Raw genomic sequence first — 16,364 nt, forward strand, 5'->3', positions numbered from 1 at the left:
TCAGGCGGAACTCATTGGAATGTTCCATGCATCCCCATAGGGCAGCGAATGTCAGTGGAAACATGTCCACTGACATCCGCTGCTATCCGACCCGATCAAAGCCTGACGGATGGAAATTATCATTTACATCTGTCAGGCGGATCGGATGGATATGATGAAAATGGACTGGTGGTCCCCAAAAGAGAACGGTGGGGTTCTGACAGCTCTGTCTCTGCACAAAGAGCAGAGAAAGAGCTGTCAGACACCTGCTCATAGGGGATTTGGGCGTGGACCCCCCTTTCAGCAGAATGGAGTACGTGGGTGCATGCGGACAGTGTGAATGGGCCCCTACTTTATAACAACCATTTTTATTTTTTAAAGTGCCATAACGAAACATGGTCTTAAAAAAAAATTTTTGTTTCCAGAGTATTTAAACCTTTGCTAATTGGTCTATCACATCAGAAATCCTGCCTTGAACCAATTTCATTTTATTGCAAACTTTCTCAATATCTGAATTGATTTGCATTAAATCAGCAATCATGCGGTTTGCAGATGCAGAAGTGAATGAAGAACTGCCAGCAGTAGACATTGTAAAGCCTATAAGAAAACATGAAAAATCATAAAAATCACAGTCTAAACGTTATAATGAGCATACGTTTATGTGACATTTGGTTATGTACCTGAACTGGTGGCAATGCTGCTCCAATCACTGCCTTCAACTGGTGTGAGACATATCAGTGTTGTGTCAGTCGTCATCTCAGACTCTGCACTTGTCTGCTGTTCATTTCCCGCCTCTGCATGGGCCTTTCTAGAATGTCCTTTGAAAATTAATAAATACATGTATTTAACTTCAAATACTATACATATATTTAAATGCAATCACACTATGCATATTTTTTCTGTATAGAAGACAAAAATACACTATAGATATGCATAGAAAATCACAATGATGCAAGCTGTGTAGTATGCACTCTCTGCATGCACATGTCACATGGCATATACAGAACATACACTCACACAGAAAAACCCAAGAACATCATACATTCTTGTTAAAAAGTTTATACTTACTTTTTTGAAGAATTTTCTTGATTTTCCTTAGCTGATGGGATTCTCTGGATTTTAAGTCAGACCAGCGTTTTCTCACTTGATCTTTAGTGCGTTCAACACCATGGTTTTTCTGTAGGACACGTAGAACTTTCTCCAGAATTTGATCTTTTCTCACATTTTTTTTAGGGTAGACTTGCTTCCGACAGTCATAATCCTTCTTTTGAAGAATGTTCACCATGTCCACCATCTCCTCCAAAGACATGTTGGTGGCTTTCTTCTTCCTGGGGCTTGTCACAATGGTTGTCTGGTGACCTTCTTCCACCTCCACGATTTCCTGCTCCTCATCTGTCCCAGATCTTTCGCTCTGAGAAGCTGCCATGTCTTGTCCCTCTGCCATGATTTCTCCCACAAGCCCCCGAAAGAAAGAAGAGGCGGGGCCTGTACATGGTATATAACGCACGTGCGCATTGCACGAATATGCAGCGACTTTTCGGGACGTAGGAAAGTCTATTCGTGCAGAGAACGCTGAACACACATCCCTGAGGTAAGTTCAAAATGCTGACTCTCCATTGCATATTTCACTTTTTCTACGGAAATACTGTGTTATAATGTAAATATATGCTATTTTATTACTGATAGAAGTCCTTTTGCAGTATAGGAGCTGTTCAAAAAGGCTAAAAATTAGACCTCACTCCTGTCCAAATTTATCTCAGTCACGATTCATGGCACATGGCTCATCCATTATATGAACAGGCTGCATGAAACTTGCATATCGTGTTAGTTCTATTGTCTTAAGTATTATTTATTCTTCTTATTTAGTCATTATTAATGTGCAAAATCATTATGTGTTATATTTTACACATGTATAACAAGGCTTTGCAAGGTAACTTAGTAAAATATATATATATATATTTTTTTTTTTTTAAAGGAAAATGCCTCTCACATTCACATCTACTGAGTTCCTTCCCCAATTCATTGATAAATACAGAGAATTTTCGTGCTTATGGGATGTGAAATCCAGGGATTATTCTAATAGATATAAGCGTGATGAGGCCATCAAAGAACTAAAGGAGCTATGTAAAGAGGTTTGCAAAGATCCAAATGACCTATATGTAAAGCACAAGATTGCTAACTTGCGGACTGTTTTTAAAAAGGAGTATAAAAAAATACAAGCATCCAAGAAATCTGGAGCAGGGGCTGATGATGTCTATGTCCCACGTTTGTGGTACTTCAAAGACCTGATGTTTCTTGCTGACACAGATGATCCAAGAGAGTCCCATTGCACTCTGCCACCAAGTGCAGCATCAGACTCCAGTTTGATATCTGACCCAGAAGCAGAGGAAATGTCACAGACACAGACACAGACTCAGACACAGGTATATCCAAATTTTCGTTTAATTCACAATATTTTTTCTTTGGGGGGGGGGGGGTTGGAGGGCCCAATGAAACAACTATAGGGTCAGGGGTCCTTCTGCCTCATGGGCCAGTCATAGTAGAATGTAACAAAAACTAGAATAAAGAATACTCATATATTGTATATGATTTATTAAGCTGTCTTTATTTAGAGCAAGTCATTTCTTACAAAATATAATACATATGATTATATGCGATCCTGCCATGCAACTGCACCACTACCCATAAAATAATCTGTGTAATGAATGCGATTTTGACGTGCATTTGCAGTTGGTAGCCTAGGCCTTGCAGGAGCTAAATTTACCATGCCACTGCTGTCATTTCGCCAATCACCTGGCACAATTGTGCCACTGGTAAGATCTTCAATATCAACTGCAGTTGATGGCATATATGACACAGTTGTGCTTCTTAAATAATTGTGTAACATACAGCAGCACTCCACTATTATGTCAATTTTTTCAACTGTAACATTAATGGCGGTGTGGAAAATGCGGAATCTGCTGGCCATGATCCCAAATGCATTTTCTACCACCCTTCTCGCCCTAGACAATCTATAATTAAAGATTTTCTGGGGAGCAGTTAAATTGCGCAAGGGATAGGGTTTCAACAGGTGTTCATGTAAGGCAAATGCATCGTCCCCAATGAACACAAAATTAAGGCCCTCAACTGTCTCACTGGAAGATGGAAGATGCAACATTCCTTCTTTTAATCGATGCATAAATGGACTGCGCTCTATCACACCTCCATCCGAGTTTCTTCCATTTTTCCCTATATCCAAGTACATAAATTCATATTTGGCATTCACAATTGCCATTAGAATTATGCTGAAGAACCCTTTATAGTTGTAAAAATAGGATCCTGAATGTGCTGGTGGTGTAATTCTCACATGTTTCCCATCAATTGCGCCACCACAATTGGGGAAATTCCACATGTCCTGGAATTCTTTGGCAACTTCTTTCCATTCTTCAGATTTAGAAGGAAACTGTTGGCAAGATAGAAAAAAATTAAAACATGTTTTAATGATAATTAGTGATCATATTTTCTTCTTAATTTTTTTGGTTTCTATAGGATACACCAAGCCCAGTATCAGAGCAGCCAGGAACATCAACTCAGAGAACTCAAAGAGGAAAGAAGAGAAATCTTGACTACGATACTGCCAGTTTGCTGAAGGATGCATCATCTATCATGAAGCAGAAAGATGATGAATGTGATGCTGTGGGTCATCTGGTTGCACACAAATTACGGAGAATGTCCATGGAGCAACGAGACATTTGTGAAGCTTTAATGCATAAAATGATTGCCATTGGACTAAAGGGCAATCTTACACCTAACACAGATATAATAGGATATCAGGGATGTACATCTCCTCCACCTGTAACATCTGCTCCACCTGTAACATCTGCTCCACCTGTAACATCTGGCCAATATTGGCACCCAAATATGTCTCAATCACAGGGAAACCCAAGCTGGTCAGTGCGTCCTGAACCACCTCAAGGTTCTTGGTTTCATGGCCCCCAATACACAAATCTGTAAAAAAAAATTCTAGATATGTTGCTCAATATTATTGCATTTCTTTGGTGTATTTGTTCCTTTTTTATTGGTTATTGTTTAAGAATTATATATTTTCATAATAATGATTTGGAAATGGGTATGTATTGATTTAAGAAAATACAAACTTTTTCAGACAACCGTGTACAGGAAGTTACATATTTTTTTAATAAAATTGATGTACTCACAAAATTTGACTTATGTTTGCAGTAATATTCTTACTAATTTAAGTTGTAATTTTTATAATTACCTTTAAATACTGTGGCTGGAGCACCTTCACTATGGCCTGACACGTCTCAGGTATGATTCTTCCCAAGGATTGGGCAGAGATTCCAGTGGTGAACTTCAGGTCTTCATAAGACCTGCCTGTTGCCAAAAAACGCAGGGTTGCCATGAGCCTCTCCTCTGCACTAATAGATTTTCTCATGCAGGTGTCCTGTTTGGTGATATGTGGCTGCACAAGAGCTAATAGCATGTCAAAGGACTGCTGGGTCATCCGCAAATAATTACGGTAATCCTCAGGATTATTTTCTCTGAGGTTTGTTAGCAGGTTTACATGTGAAAATTGCTCTCGTTGCATGAGCCAGTCTTTGGCCCACACTCTGCTCTTCCTTCTATTTTTCTTCTTTTTCTTCTCCTCCTCCAAAGCAATCAATGCAATAACCATTGCTGCCATTTTCTGATTCCTATTATACCTCTTGAATGGCATTTTATTGCTGAGAATAGTCGTATGCTGTGGCGAATGATTGCTCTGTTCGCAAATGACACGATCCGACTTTTAACTGTAGGGGGAGTGCCCAGTGGAGGTGTGGTTAAAAGGTCAAGACAACATTGCATCACTTCCTATACTTGCAGAAGGAAGAAGTGTTTTGTCGTACGATTTTCGAATCACATTGATGGTACACTCGACGATGTGCACGACTGGCGCTTGCGTTTATCGAACGACAAATCGTACGAAATTCGAAACGTGTATGGCCTGCTTAAGTCTCCTAACTATAAACAAAAATGATTACATTTGTATCTTTTCCTTCCCTCTGCCAGGGAGAAAGGAAGTTTAACCTCTTAAAGACTGGATCTTTTTCTGACACTTGCTGCTTGCAAGTTAAAATCAGTTTTTTTTTTGCTAGAAAAGTACTTAGAACCCCCAAACATTTTATATATTTTTTTAGCAGAGACCCTACAGAATAAAATGGCGATTGTTGTAATATTTTATGTCACACTGTATTTGCGCAGCAGTCTTTCAAACGCAATGATTAGACTTTAATGAATAAAAAAAAAAAAAAAAACGTAACAGTAAAGTTATCCCAATTTTTTTTTTTTTTGTTACACAGAGAATCGTGAGAGAATCGTGATCTTTATTCCAAGCTAAAAAATCGTGATTCTCATTTTGGCCAGAATCGTGCAGCTCTAATAAATATATATATACACACACACACGCCTAGCAGCCCACATTACATTATTATATAGCCATCAAGCAGTGTCTGGCCTACCTGGTGATGACTGGTCCTGGCGCTCTGATCCGATGGCCTGGTCTTTAAAGGGGCAAATCCTTGCGATCCAGAAGTGGTTAAACCTGCAGGAGGACCGGTGTTTTTATCTATTAATGACTTTACTATTGCTTTAGGCCTGGTTCACATGTATGCGGGTTGGTGGTTCACATGTATGCGGGTTGGCGGTTCACATGTATGTGGGTTGGCGGCCCACATTTGCACAGGCATAGCAGCCCATTGATTTGAACGGGCTGCTATGCCCTCATTTTCCGCAGAAAAAAGGTGCATGCAGCATTTTTTTTAAATTCAGTGGCCTTGAAATCCATCCTGCTTTTGCACCATGCGACTAACCTGCAGTTCCTGCTCTGGCAAGCTTTCTGCATTTTTTGTATACGTGGGCACGGCATTTAAAAATAAACAGTTTGCGTGTGCAGCAACGGCAGGTAAGTCGCATGGTGCAAAAGAAGGATGGATTTCATGGCCACTGCATTTTTTTAAATTCTGCATGCACCTTTTTTCAGCTGAAAACGCAGGCATAGCAGCTCAAGCCCATTCACATCAATGGGCTGCTATGCCTGTGCAAATGTGGGCCCCCAACCCGCATACATGTGAACCAGGCCTAAAGCAATAGTAAAGTCATTAATAGATAAAAACACCGGTCCTCCTGCAGGTTTAACCAATTAATGACTTTACTATTGCTTTAGGCCTGGTTCACATGTATGCGGGTTGGGGGCCCACATTTGCACAGGCATAGCAGCCCATTGATGTGAATGGGCTTGAGCTGCTATGCCTGCGTTTTCAGCTGAAAAAAGGTGCATGCAGAATTTAAAAAAATGCAGTGGCCATGAAATCCATCCTTCTTTTGCACCATGCGACTTACCTGCCGTTGCTGCACACGCAAACTGTTTATTTTTAAATGCCGTGCCCACGTATACAAAAAATGCAGAAAGCTTGCCAGAGCAGGAACTGCAGGTTAGTCGCATGGTGCAAAAGCAGGATGGATTTCAAGGCCACTGAATTTTAAAAAAATGCTGCATGCACCTTTTTTCTGCGGAAAATGAGGGCATAGCAGCCCATTCAAATCAATGGGCTGCTATGCCTGTGCAAATGTGAACCACCAACCCGCATACATGTGAACCAGGCCTAAAGCAATAGTAAAGTAATTTATAAACAACACCTCCTTCAGGTTTAACCACTTCTTGACCACAAGGATTTGCCCTCTTAATGACCAGGCCATCGGATCGGAGCCGAGCGCCAGAACCAGCTATCACCAGTTAGGCCAGACACTGCTTGATGACCTATTTTAGGCCTGGTTCACAGAGTCTGTACTGACTGACTATATAATAATGTGCATAAGTGAACCAAAGCCCCTAAATTCAGCAATGAAATTGAAGTGAGGTGGAAATTTAATAATTTAAATTTAATAATAGAATACCGTGATAATACCGTATACCGTGGCAAAACCTTAATCAATTAATCGCAGCATGAAAATCTGATACCGTCACAAGCCTAGCGGTGACATAGGCGTGCGCACAGGGTGTGCTGGGTGTGCCTGGGCACACCCTAATCACCTAGGGCACATAGCATTGCCAGTGAGGAGATGGGAAAGATCTCCCTGGGACCTGCTCTGCTCTATTTCTCCTTGCCTACAGGTACATGGCCCCGATACATTACTCTCCCTGCTGGCAAACACATGCATGTGTATTTCAACTTTGGGGTGCACACCTTAATGCAATAGGCTGCGCACACCTATGGGCGGTGTAGGTGGAAGCGGCGGTGGAGGAGGACCAGGGCCGGATTAACAGCATCATGGGCTTGGTGCTGAGGATTTTGAAGGGCCTTAAGGGCCGTGCCTTGCCATGCACCCAGAGGAGGAAGGGTGCAGCCATGCATGCCTAATTCAACATGGGATGCTGTCTCTGAAGCCCATAAACACATCCATGCATCGCCAACTGTCCCTCCTTGTCCGGCCTTCACGCTGTGTGGGGAGGTTCTGAGGGTGCTGCCTGGGGAAGCGAGCATAGAAGCCAGACTTCTGTGTTTACAAGTGACAGAAGAGCGGTAACAGTGAATATGGCCAACCCGGGGCCTATATAAAAGGTAGGGGCCTGGAGCTGCAGCTCCAATAGCCCCTACATTAATCTGGCCCTGAGGAGGAGGACGAGGTAGCCAACACTGCTTCTTTTCAAAAATTTTAAATGAGGGTACACCCCAAAAGAGTGAGAAAGAGCAAAAATGGAACAATGGGTGGGTAAGGTCGGTATCCATTGCTATTCTGCATAAGGTACGGAAAAGTCCCGTGGGATCCATGCCTGGTTCATTTTAATGAACGTGAGCTTGTCCACATTGTCTCTGGACAGGCGGCTGCGCTTGTCTGTTATAACGCCCCCAGCCGTGCTAAATACCCGTTCAGATAATACACTGGCTGCAGGGCACGCCAGCACCTCCAAGGCGTAAAGGGCAAGCTCAAGCCATGTGCCCAATTTGGAGACCCAGAAGTTGAAGGGGGCAGACCCGTCATTCACTACATGTAGGCGTGTGCACACATACTGCTCCACCATGTTGGTAAAATGCTGCCTCCTGCTAAGACGTTCCATCTGAGCTGCTGGTGCTGCTGTTTGTTGTGGCGTGCTGACAAAGCTTTTCCACATTTCGGCCATGCTAACCCTGCCTTCTGAGGTGCTGGCGGTGCCCTGGTTGCGTTGGCGACCTCCTCCTCCTCCTCCTCTGCCTTGTGCTTCCACTGTGGCCCCGCTGTCAGATGGGAATGCCAGCAGCATGGCGTCTACCAGCGTGCGCTTGTACTCGCGCATCTTGCGATCGCGCTCCAGTGAGTGAATTAAGGACGGTACGTTGTCCTTGTAACGGGGATCCAGCAGCGTGGCCACCCAGTAATCAGCACAAGTTAGAATGTGGGCAACTCGGCGGTCGTTGTGGAGACACTGCAGCATGTAATCGCTCATGTGTGCCAGGCTGCCCAGAGGCAACGAAAGGCTGTCCTCTGTGGGAGGTGTATCGTCCGTGTCCTCTGTATCCCCCCAGCCACGCACCAGTGATGGCCATGAGCTGGCCTGGGTGCCACCCTGCTGTGAACATGGTTCCATCTCCTCCTCCAGCTCCTCCTCCTCCTCATCCTCCTCATCCTCCAGAACTGTGCCCCTGCTGGACAATTGCGTCCCTGGCGTTTGCGTGTGCAGGAACCCACCCTCGGAGCCCCTTGCGAATGACTGCCCTGAAAGCCTTGGAAATGTTACCTCTTCATCCTCCTCCTCCTCCTCATCCTGTGCCACATCCTCTTCCATCATCGCCCGAATTGTTTTTTCAAGGAGGCATAGAAGTGGGATAGTTAAGCTGAGAACGGCGTCATTGCCACTGGCCATGTTGGTGGAGTACTCAAAAAAGGCACACAGGTCTCGCATGGAGGCCCAGTTAAATTAAATAGCGGAATAGAAAATATGATCCAAAAAAAGTGTATGTATATCACACGTACACAACCACACTGGGCCCCAATTACTATTGTTTGTACCCCTAAAAGGCTAGATGAGGAGTAGGGGGAGTATGGAACAGGCAGCACCCTCAAACCTTCAGAAGTATGAGATGAACCCCAACAACTTGGAAAGGTGGATCTCTCTCACACGTACCGACACAGACTATCCCCCAATTTAACTGATCCCCAAAGGTTTTTGATTAAATAGCGGAATAGAAAATATGATCCAAAAAAAGTGTATGTATATCACACGTACACAACCACACTAGGCCCCAATTACTATTGTTTGTACCCCTAAAAGGCTAGATGAGGAGTAGGGGGAGTATGGAACAGGCAGCACCCTCAAACCTTCAGAAGTATGAGATGAACCCCAACAACTTGGAAAGGTGGATCTCTCTCACACGTACCAACACAGACTATCCCCCAATTTAACTGATCCCCAAAGGGTTTTGATTAAATAGCGGAATAGAAAATATGATCCCAAAAAAGTGTATGTATATCACACGTACACAACCACACTAGGCCCCAATTACTATTGTTTGTACCCCTAAAAGGCTAGGAGTAGGGGGAGTATGGAACAGGCAGCACCCTCAAACCTTCAGAAGTATGAGATGAACCCCAACAACTTGGAAAGGTGGATCTCTCTCACACGTACCAACACAGACTATCCCCCAATTTAACTGATCCCCAAAGGTTTTTGATTAAATAGCGGAATAGAAAATATGATCCCAAAAAAGTGTATGTATATCACACGTACACAACCACACTAGGCCCCAATTACTATTGTTTGTACCCCTAAAAGGCTAGGAGTAGGGGGAGTATGGAACAGGCAGCACCCTCAAACCTTCAGAAGTATGAGATGAACCCCAACAACTTGGAAAGGTGGATCTCTCTCACACGTACCAACACAGACTATCCCCCAATTTAACTGATCCCCAAAGGTTTTTGATTAAATAGCGGAATAGAAAATATGATCCCAAAAAAGTGTATGTATATCACACGTACACAACCACACTAGGCCCCAATTACTATTGTTTGTACCCCTAAAAGGCTAGATGAGGAGTAGGGGGAGTATGGAACAGGCAGCACCCTCAAACCTTCAGAAGTATGAGATTGTGTTCACTGTACCCCACAAAGATTGAGTTCACTGCACCCCACAATGATTGTGTTCACTGCACCCCACAAAGATTGTGTTCACTGCACCTCACAAAGATTGTGTTCACTGTACCCCCCAAAGATTGTGTTCACTGCACCCCACAAAGATTCTGTTCACTGTACCCCACAAAGATTGTGTTCACTGCACCCCAAAAAGATTGTGTTCACTGCACCCCAAAAAGGATGTTGTTCACTGCACCCCAAAAAGGATGTTGTTCACTCCACCCCAAAAAGATTGTGTTCACTGCACCCCACAAAGATTGTGTTCACTGCACCCCAAAAAGATTGTGTTCACTGCACCCCAAAAATGATTTTGTTCACTGCACCCCAAAAAGGATTTTGTTCACTGCACCCCAAAAAGGATGTTGTTCACTCCACCCCAAAAAGATTGTGTTCACTGCACCCCAAAAAGATTGTGTTCACTGCACCCCACAAAGATTGTGTTCACTGCACCCCAAAAAGATTGTGTTCACTGCACCCCAAAAATGATTTTGTTCACTGCACCCCAAAAAGGATTTTGTTCACTGCACCCCAAAAAGGATGTTGTTCACTCCACCCCAAAAAGATTGTGTTCACTGCACCCCAAAAAGATTGTGTTCACTGCACCCCACAAAGGATTTTGTTCACTGCACCCAAAAAAGATTGTGTTCACTGCACCCCAAAAAGGATGTTGTTCACTGCACCCCAAAAAGGATTTTGTTCACTGCACCCCAAAAAGATTGTGTTCACTGCACCCCACAAAGGATTTTGTTCACTGCACCCCACAAAGATTGTGTTCACTGCACACCAAAAAGGATTGTGTTCACTGCACCCCAAAAAGATTTTGTTCACTGCACCCCAAAAAGATTGTGTTCACTGCAGCCCAAAAAGATTGTGTTCACTGCACCCCAAAAATGATTTTGTTTACTGCACCCCAAAAAGGATTTTGTTCACTGCACCCCAAAAAGGATGTTGTTCACTCCACCCCAAAAAGATTGTGTTCACTGCACCCCAAAAAGATTGTGTTCACTGCACCCCACAAAGGATTTTGTTCACTGCACCCAAAAAAGATTGTGTTCACTGCACCCCAAAAAGGATGTTGTTCACTGCACCCCAAAAAGGATTTTGTTCACTGCACCCCAAAAAGATTGTGTTCACTGCACCCCACAAAGGATTTTGTTCACTGCACCCCACAAAGATTGTGTTCACTGCACACCAAAAAGGATTGTGTTCACTGCACCCCAAAAAGATTTTGTTCACTGCACCCCAAAAAGATTGTGTTCACTGCAGCCCAAAAAGATTGTGTTCACTGCAGCCCAAAAAGATTGTGTTCACTGCAGCCCAAAAAGATTGTGTTCACTGCAGCTCACACACAGAAAAATGGATGTGGATCACTGACACCTGCCTATCTCCAATCCCACACCACACAGCAATATCGATTGTAGTTTGTAGAACACAGTTTCCCTAAAATTCAGCAGACTCTGTCCCTAACAGGATTGAGAAGAGATCGTAGATCAGGATTGAGTGCAGACCCCACCCCCCACACAGCAATATCGATTGTAGTTTGTAGAAGACACTGACCCTATAATTCAGCAGACTCTATCCCTAAAATGCCTACAACTCGCCCTGCCTAAACACTCCGACCTGTCCCTCAATTCTATCCGGACACAAATGGTTTTTTCCTGCCTATCTTTCCCTAATCAGCAGCCAGCACGTTGATGTGTGCTCTGTCCCTGAATCTAAGCAGCATAATGACGCCGCTGCGGCTGCCTCGAACTTATAAAGACTTGGTCACATGCTTCAGACGGCCAATCACAGCTACTGAGACATTTGCAGGCATGGCTGGGATGGCTTAAGGCACACCAGTTAAACGATTGTTGATTGGCTGTTGAAAGCCCGCCATGAAAAGAGCGCCAAAGCATGCAAAACCCGGAAATAAAACGACCGAACACGGATTTTTACCCGAACATACAGTAAAGTGTCCGTGTCCGTGTTCGGGTACAAAAAATCCAATTATTCGGTACGAACACGAATAATACAGTCCGTGTTCGCTCAACACTATTCACCTCCATAGAAAAATAAATATGTTCCATACCAAATATTAGCAGTTCTAATATGAACTCTCTCTGTACAGGGGAAAGCTTTCCATCAACCTCCAAAAAATGTTTAGCAGCCTCATATCCTTTATGATTTGGTATAACTGTGTAGAGGGATGAGACATCAGCCGTTACCAGCAGTGCCTCACCCTCCACACATATTTGGGATAAATTGTTAATCATGTGGGTAGTGTCCCTCAGAGGCTGCAGGAAAAAAAATACACATATTTTCCAATACGTGAAGTTTGTGAGTCAATGCCACTCACTATTGTTCTTCCTGGAGGTTTGGTTAAACACTTATGAATTTTAGGGAGGTCATAAATAATTGGAGTCCTGGGTGCTAAATGTACCAAATGGTCCCTCTCTTTTCTGTCCAGAACCACATTATTATATCCAGGCAGTATATTCCTATCCAGCTTCTGAGGGGTCCCTCCTCAGAACTTCATAGGTGTTTCTATCTCCTAATAGACGATTCATTTTCTCTAAATAGTCCTCTTTCTTCAGGAGAACTGTCCCCCCTCCCTTGTCTGCTGGTCTAATAATTAATTGTTTCTGACCACACGGGGATTGGATACCCACTTGTACATCATTATCCGATTTGGAAGGGAAATGACTATTTTCCAAATCCTTTACATAGTTACATAGTAGGTGAGGTTGAATAAAGACAATAGTCCATCCAGTTCAACCTGTGTAGGTGTGTGTGGCCGTACTCATATCTCATATCCCTGAATGTTCTGATCCTTGAGATGTACGTCTAAGAGTCTTTTGAAAGCCACCATACTTCCCGCAGAAACCACCTCTTGTGGTAGAGAATTCGACAATCTTGTAGCTCTAACAGTAAAGACCCCCCCACGTTGCCTGAGGTTAAACCACTTCTCCTCTAATCACATTGTATGCCCTCGAGTCCTCATGCAATCCTTTTGAATGGATAGCTTTTTTTCTATGCTGAGATCACCATTGAGATATTTATAAATTGCTATCATGTCCCCCCTCAGGCGTCTCTTCTCCAGGGAGAATAAATCAAGCGATTGCAGACGCTCTTGTAAGATTCTGGTACCTTTGGTACCCTTATTGCCCATTTTCCTTTTCATATTGCGTCCCACCTTTTTAGTTAGGTGGAACGCATATACCTTTAAGCCGGATGACATCATCGCTGAGCGCCGCTCTGAGCGGCTATTTCAATCGCCGACTTTCTCTCTCACATTGTTCGTTCAATGTTACCGCATGCTCACAAGCCTTGTCTTATGCTGCCGGAGCCTCCAGCTATTCTCTTTACCTGGAACAGACCGGAACCTCGCTACTGATCCCGTATCTCGCTACCGGATCACTCCCTCACTACCGGGCCCCTCTACTTACTAACCTTACTAGTGATAAGTACCCCACAGGGGATTCCTCCATAACTAACTTACACTATCTACTTCTGCACATTAAGGACTGTTACTATCTATGCATACTAATTCTATCATCTGCACTGTTACATAGATTGCTAGCTCTTGAGTCTACTACCATCTATCCTTGCACTGGGTTAGTCTATCCTGTATATGTCATCTGCTGTCCTTACCACCTGTTACCATACATGATTACTAACCTATCTGCATTCTACCTATTACCATCTACTACTCTCCTGAACATTACTATCAAGTGCTTATCATTGCTGTCACTGCTCACACCTGTCCCTTCAGCACATCACCTCCATACTGTCATATACATCCCATCACTCCAGGAACATCTTATTGAGTGTGTGTATATCTGTATGCTGAAGCAGACAGGCCCACAGTGATGAGTCTGGAGATTTGGATCTGGTATTTCAACACATCTCTACATGACTACTGAGTGGAGATTCTGCAGCTGCAAATCCAGCTTACTATAAAAACGCAGGAGCGTTACAGCTCTTCATAATTAAGGTCCTCCAATCCCCTAATTAGTTTAGTTGCCCTTCTCTGGACTCTCTCCAGCTCCAACACATCCCTCCTGAGGACTGGTGACCAGAACTGGACAGAATACTCCAGATGCGGTCGGACCAGACTTTTATAAAGTGGAAAGATTATAGTCTTATCTCTAGACTACATCCCTTTCTTTATGCATGCTAATTGTAACAGAACCTCAGACCCACCCTGTACTTGTGGTCTTCCATCAGTATACGGCTTCCTCGCAGTCATGAACATAGATATCAAATCCCAGCCGCTGTCATACAAAACTAGCCTGAAACTTAGCTTGTATACTGGAAACAACTAACTCCTTTATTAAAACAAACAGACTTTTATACACTTTAGAAGTAGGTTGGTCACTACATGAATATTTACCCAAAACATCACACAATGAATAGCTAACGAGGTACAGCGGACTCATGGCTAATCCCATCTAGACAAGGTTATTATTCACATGCATATTTTAGCTCAGCGAACTTAAGTCAGCCTGGAAGCCCAGACTGCCGGCACCAAAGGTAAAACAAGATATAATATACATTATTATAGTGTAAATACTGAGAACCCACAGTAAACAATAGGTGAGAAAATCAGCATAATTTACGATGCGTGGAAGACAGGTGTTTGAGCTGATGACATGCACCTGTCACAAGTCTGACCAACTGAAGCAGTCCAAACCATCAATTTATCTGTCACATAGTTTTTTCACTGTCAGTGAGGGTGCGAACCGTCACACTAATATTCTGCCGGCTTTGGCAGCTACCGCTTGACATTGCATGCTATTGCTTAGTCTATCCTCTACCAAGACTCCCAGATCTTTCTTCATTTTTGATTCCCCCAAAGGTTCCCCCCCCCCTAAAGTGTATTGTGCTTTTATGTTTTTAGTCCCCAAGTGCAAAAATGTACACTTCTCCACGTTAAACCTCATTTGCCAAGTCATTGCCCACTCTGTTATTTTGTCCAGGTCATTCTGTAGGATATCTGCTTCATGCTGTGCAGTTATTGCCCTGCCCAATTTTGTATCATCTGCAAAAACTGATATAGAACTACTGATCCCGACCTCAATGCTGTTTATGAATAAATTGAACAAGGTTGGTCCCAAAACCAAATGTTTTAAAAAAATGCCAAGTTAGGTCCTGGATTGCCAGGGGGGATTAAATAAAGAAGCATTACGTAATTCAGTGTGGATAACTTCCCCTTCTCTTTTTTCTGTCTATCTCACGATGTTTGGATAGAAAATGTATTTTGATACCTAATTTACGCATATACTTCTGTATGTCGATAAAAGTTTGAAATGTATTTAAAGATCTACTAGGTATCAATTCTAATACATTATTTAAAGCTACCTTTTCCAGATCCGTAAATTCAACTCCACTCAAATTAAAGATACTTTATCAATTTATCTCTTTCTTTTTTTGGTAGACTTGTCAGTGATTTGTACACAAAACCGCCCATAGGTGTGCGCAGCCTATTGCATTAGGGTGTGCACCCCAAAGTTTAAATACACATGCATGCGTTTGCCTACATGTATATGGCCCCGATACATTACTCTCCCTGCTGGCAAAGTGAAATAGAAGTGTGTGGCACTTCTCTTATGGCAGAGCAGGTCAGAGGGAGATCTTTTCCATCTCCTCACTGGCAAACAGAGCGATAATGCTAATGTGCCCTAGGTGATTAGGGTGTGCCCAGGCACACCCGGCACACCCTGTGCGCACGCCTATGAAACCGACTGATCCTAATCAATTATTACACTATGAGAGCTTCCACCCTCCTGGAGTGTTTAAATCCATCCCAAAAAGCCAGTTAACAAGGATTATTAGAATTGTTAGCAACCAAGGACATCAAGAAAAACGTCTTAATGAAATGGAAACTAAATTAATTCAGAGGGGTTACCTGGCACAGATTATAAAAGCAGAAAGGAAAAATGTAGCCAATAAAAAGAATAGGATCAGAATGGATAAAAGGTTACCATTTGTATCACAACATCATCCACACTCATTTCAAGTGCACAACATTATTAAAAAACACTGGCACATATTAACCACTTCACCCCGGAAGATTTTACCCCCTTCCTGACCGAGCCCTATTTTGCGATTCGGCAATGCGTTAATTTATTGGACAATTGCGCGGTCATGCGGCGCTGTACCCAAGCAAAATTTATGTCCTTTTTTCCCCACAAACAGAGCTTTCTTTTGGTGGTATTTGATCACCTGTGCGATTTTTATCTTTTGCGCTATAAACAAAA

General features: G+C 43.1%; 2 protein-coding genes across 2 annotated transcripts in view; both read right to left on the reverse strand.

Annotated features, from left to right (window-relative positions):
• Positions 1-16,364, reverse strand: part of LOC309558391 (uncharacterized protein) — a gene marked incomplete at its 3' end in the record, with an annotated part of 897,500 nt that overhangs the window by 265,233 nt on the left and 615,903 nt on the right. The window lies entirely within an intron of this gene.
• Positions 2,627-4,567, reverse strand: LOC309557602 (uncharacterized protein; the record flags this gene model as incomplete). Its single annotated transcript, XM_082260395.1, has 2 exons — positions 2,627-3,421; positions 4,238-4,567. 2 exons carry the CDS (start codon positions 4,565-4,567, stop codon positions 2,627-2,629), a joined length of 1,125 nt encoding a protein of 374 aa, XP_082116521.1.

This window comes from Pelophylax lessonae, assembly GCF_965119305.1.
Source record: "Pelophylax lessonae genome assembly, chromosome: 6".
NCBI classification, from domain to species: domain Eukaryota; kingdom Metazoa; phylum Chordata; class Amphibia; order Anura; family Ranidae; genus Pelophylax; species Pelophylax lessonae.